Source organism: Lampetra planeri, chromosome 7 (assembly GCF_965212315.1).
Source record: "Lampetra planeri chromosome 7, kcLamPlan1.2.h2, whole genome shotgun sequence".
In the NCBI taxonomy this organism is placed as follows: Eukaryota; Metazoa; Chordata; class Hyperoartia; order Petromyzontiformes; family Petromyzontidae; genus Lampetra; species Lampetra planeri.
The window spans coordinates 13,767,407-13,772,259 of record NC_136113.1 but is presented as its reverse complement, the minus strand read 5'-3'; the positions used below and the strand labels follow the sequence as shown (position 1 = coordinate 13,772,259).

Here is a 4,853-nt window from a genome sequence, read left to right as displayed (position 1 = left end):
AAAATACATTTGAGAAAATGTGACCTTCTGACAGCAGCAGTGAGGATATGCTATTTTTTGCATAATGCAGAGGTTGAGATGCATTTTACACACGATTGTGTTGCTTGAAACTCATGGTTTTACAGAATGCACGATTAAACTTATTATGTTTGTCTTGCCCTAGACGCATTTGAACTCGCTCCCATTCCCAGAGAGGTCCTGCTGATTCCATAAGGGTCCCCGAAGAGCTTCCCCAAAAACTCCCAGACTTTCCCAGGACGGTGGGGAAAAAAAGAGATTCGAGTGCAGCAGAGAACTGTGTAAAGTTTTATTATAGATTTTTTTCCCGTCAAGAATCACTTTGCACGGCAGACGCATACGGGGGGGGGGGGGGGGAGGATAAAACGGTACAGCACAGACCAGTTATTAGAGACGCCGGTAAATAAAGACAAACTTCCTCTCGGGCAATTATACGTTGACACGATTCCGTTGCAATGTTAACAAAAAAAAACATACGCAACAAGACGATTGACAAGTCGTGGCGTGACCGATGTTAAAGGGCAGGGGGAGGTTTCAAAGCAAAAAGAGGTTGGCTGTTATGTTGTTGGGTGGCCAAATGTGGCTTGGTGTGTCGTGGATGCGTTTTGTGTGCGCCACCCTGGAGGGCGTGGCACGTGTTGGCAATTAACTGTGGAAAACACCATTCTTCCGTTGAGTGTGGAAAACAATGACCCCCCACCCCATCACTCCTTAAACTCAATAATAGCCTCATGAGGACAAGTCGTATAATTGTAAGCACCGACTATCAGGGATTCTGAAACTCTAGTCCTGACAAACCACCAAGGCGGTGCACCTTGAAATTTTACAAATCAAGTCGCCCCATGTCACACTCACTACAACTGGTAAATGTGGATCCCTTGCACCCTGGTGAGGAGCTCGGGATGGTGACTGACCTCAGCGGACTCACTACATCGCCTCTTAAAGCTCACGGAGCTTGCTTTCGGACTAGGGCTGGACAAGGGTTTGACAAAAAACAGATACTTCGGTTGAAATGTCACATTAAAAAACTGCACTTGTCAAAACTTGTTTATTAAAAAGTGACCAAGGTACAGAAAACTGGGTGCATGGAGCCGGCTGTGGCTCCATTGACTGACACTTTCCCCCAGGCGAGACATTATTCGTGAAAGCCAAAAACATTCACGATTGAAACAAGGACGTTTGACACCGACCGCTTCCGTAACAATCACTTTTCTACAAACACTAATTCGACTGCTGGTGTTGCATTGAGGTGAATGTGTTTTCTGACCGCGGTCGTTAACAAAAACAAACACTGCGGCCACTGAGATGGAGAGCCAGCCCCCCCCCCCCTACACCTTAAGTGTTCTTTGAAGGAGCTAGGAAAACCATCCCTAAAGTGGCCTTTCTCAAGGCCCCCTATTTTCCGCCTCTCGTTGCTTCGATTGCACGGGCCTCGGGCGAGACCAGGCGGGAGGGAGCAAGCAGCGTGCTCCCTATCCTCGGGGCATCCACTCCAAGTCCTGCGGTGCTGGCGATGCGTGCAGTGTGGAAGCGAGGAGCGGACCCTGCCCGTGCGCCACTTTTGAGGCTTCCCCGCTGTGCGAGGAGCATCCCGAAGAGTCTGGTCCACTCCCATGTGACCGCCGAGCCTGACCACGTTTTGCAGAACTCCAAGCCAAAAGCAGTGGCCGGTGAGCAATTCAACTCTCCCACCGACTTCAGCTTTCTGACAGTCAAACTCTCAGTCCATGACCTAAGCCGCAATCTCAACTTTTTCCATGTATTTTGCAAAAACTTGGTAGGCAGGAGACTGAGTGATGGTGTTGGTGGGGCTCAGACTTTTTCCGAGTGTTTGCAAATGCAAGGCCTTGCCGACGCACATGCCGGGTCCACTAGAGGTTCTGCATGCCCCTCGTGTACTTGTAGGTCGGCACTTGTAGTCCGGTGACCTGGTTGGAGAAAGAGGGGCGGGCCATCATGCCCTGGGAGATGACGTGCGCGGCATCGATGCCCTGCGACACATCGGCCGCGTTCACCTGGTGCATCACCGTAGTGCCGGGCGACGGCTGGCGGATGGGGCCCGGCATCGCCTGGAAGCCAGCGGCGGCGTGGGCGTGGGCGTGGGCGGCGTGGGCATGGGCGGCGTGAGCGTGGGCGGCGTGGGCTCCCTGGGGCTGCACTGGCAGGAGCCACCAGGGGTTGGAGCGCACGGGCACCATCTGGGACTGCGGGTAGTACGGAGTGCGGGCCTGCGCTTGTGACAACGTCGTCATAAAGTATCCAGAGGTGGTCGCCGGCTGGTACTGCCCGATGATGGTGGTGCTCGGCGCCACCATGCGCACGCCGCCAACGTGCTGCACATACTGCGAGGACGACAGCTCCACCTTGCGCTCCACCTTGTGCTGCGCCAGCGTCACGTACATGGGCTTAGAGCCGACGATGCGGCCGTCCATCTCCGACATGGCCTTGATGGCCTCCTCGGGCGTGGAGAAGCACACGAAGCCGCAGCCCTTGGACTCGCCCGTCTTGTTCACCATCACCTTGGCGCTCGTGATGGTGCCGAATGGCGAGAACTCCTTGCGCAGCCTCTCGTCGTTGATGTTGCCGTCCAGGTTCTTCACGTACAGGTTCACGCCCTGGAACTTGTTCTTGCCGTCCTGCTTGGGCGACTCGTACTCCCCGTTGAGCTCCATCTCGCTCTCCGACCTCCTGTGCCCGCTGCCCGCGTAGAACTCGTGCTCGTTCAGGTGGGGGGCGAGATGCTGGAGGTTGCGTTCAGCCTTGAGCTGCGCCAGGGTGACGTAGAGCGGCTTGGAACCGATGATGCGGCCGTCCATCTCCGTCATGGCCTTGGTGGCCTCCTGGACGGTGGAGAAGCACACGAAGCCGCAGCCTTTCGACTCGCCGCTTCTGTTCACCATCACCTTGGAGCTCGTGATGTTGCCGAACGGCGAGAACTCCTTGCGCAGCCTCTCGTCGTTGATGCCGTCGTCCAGGTTCTTCACGTACAGGTTCACGCCCTGGAACTTGTTCCTGCGGTCCTGCTTGAGCGACTCAAACTGTCGCTCCAGCTCCAGCTCCTCCGCCGACTTATGAAGATGGCCCACGCAGATCGCCCGCCCGTTGAGGCGAGGCAAAGGGAGGCTGCGCTCCGTCTTGAGCTGGGCCAGCGCCACATAAAGCTGCTTGGATCCGAGCGCCTGCCCGTCCATCTCCACCATGGCCCTGGAGGCCTCGTCGTGAGACGAGAAGCACACGAAGCCAAACCCCTTGGACTCGCCGCTCCTGTTCACCATCACCTTGGCACTGGTGATGGTGCCGAAGGGGGAGAACTCCTTCCACAGCCGCTCGTCGTTGACGTTGGGGTCCAGGTTGTTGACGTACAGGTTGACGCCCTGGAACTTGCTCGTGCACTTGTGTCTGAGCACGTCGTGGCCGCCGAGTTCCATCTCGAGTACCGCCTTCTTGTGCGTGCTGCCCACGTGGTACGCGTGCTCACTGAGGTGAGTTGCCAGCTGCTGCATCCTGCGCTCCCCTTTCAGCTGCGCCAGCGTCACGTACATGGGCTTGGAGCCGACGATGCGGCCGTCCATCTCCGACATGGCCTTGACGGCCTCCTCGGGCGTGGAGAAGCACACGAAGCCGCAGCCCTTGGACTCGCCCGTCTTGTTCACCATCACCTTGGCGCTCGTGATGGTGCCGAACGGCGAGAACTCCTTGCGCAGCCTCTCGTCGTTGATGTTGCCGTCCAGGTTCTTCACGTAGAGGTTCACGCCCTGGAACTTGTTCTTGCCGTCCTGCTCGGGCAACTCGTACTCCCCGTTGAGCTCCATCTCGCTCTCCGACCTCCTGTGCCCGCTGCCCGCGTAGAACCCGTGCTTGTTCAGGTGAGAGGCCAGGTGCTGGAGGTTACGCTCGGCCTTCAGCTGGGCCAGCGCCACGTACATTGGCTTCGAGCCCACCACCCTCCCGTCCATCTCCGTCATGGCCTTGATGGCCTCCTCGGGCATGGAGAAGCACACGAAGCCGCAGCCTTTCGACTCGCCGCCCCTGTTCACCATCACCTTGGCGCTCGTGATGTTGCCGTACGGCGCGAACTCCTTGCGCAGCCTCTCGTCGTTGATGCACTCGTCCAGGTTCTTCACGTACAGGTTCACGCCCAGGTACTTGCTCCTGCGCTCCTGCTTGAGCATCTCGAACTGTCGCTCCAGCTCGGCCACCGCCACCGCCTCACCCTCGGCCGCAGCCTTGGAGGCACGGGCCCCGTACATTACCCGGCTCCCGTTGAGCTCCTTCGCCTTGGCGTTCATCGCATCGAGGGCCTTCTGCGCCTCCTCGTGGCCCTCGTAGCTGCCAAAGCCAAAGGCCTTGTCCCCCACTTCCATTGGCACGTCACGCAAGCGGGCTCCGTGGCTGGCTGTGGCACGTCCGTAAGTGAACAAATCAGGCAGGGCAATAGGATGTCTTCTGACAGGCCGGTGAATCAACTGCGACTGTATGGCTAGATGTCTGTCTGGCTGGTCATTCAGGTTACGAAGACACAAACCAATCAATTAATGTAGCTTAACAGGCTCACTTTCAGGTGGTACGGAGTGGTTATCTGGCAGAAAAACTGTACAACAGGCAGGCCGATTGCTGGTCTGGGTGTTAAGCTGGCAAGGCAGTCCAGCAGCAGCACAACAGGTCGCCAAACTGAAAATCTGTCTGGCTGCCCAAGCACTTGGCTTGCTTGGCGTCTCAGTGGCAATGAGTGGTACAGACCAGTACCTGGGTTGGCAGGCAGGCAGTATTAACACGTTCCACGGACAGGGGGTCAGTGTCTGCTGGCAGCCAGTCCAACCACACTCTTTGGGCTG

The 4,853-nt window shown here is 57.1% G+C and overlaps 1 protein-coding gene across 1 annotated transcript; it reads right to left on the bottom strand.

Annotated features, from left to right (window-relative positions):
* Positions 1 to 293: 293 nt before the first annotated feature.
* Positions 294 to 4,382, bottom strand: LOC144720022 (polyadenylate-binding protein 1A-like). The gene has a single exon (XM_078596440.1). It carries the CDS (start codon positions 4,380 to 4,382, stop codon positions 1,890 to 1,892), a length of 2,493 nt encoding a protein of 830 aa, XP_078452566.1. The 3' UTR covers positions 294 to 1,889.
* Positions 4,383 to 4,853: the final 471 nt, after the last annotated feature.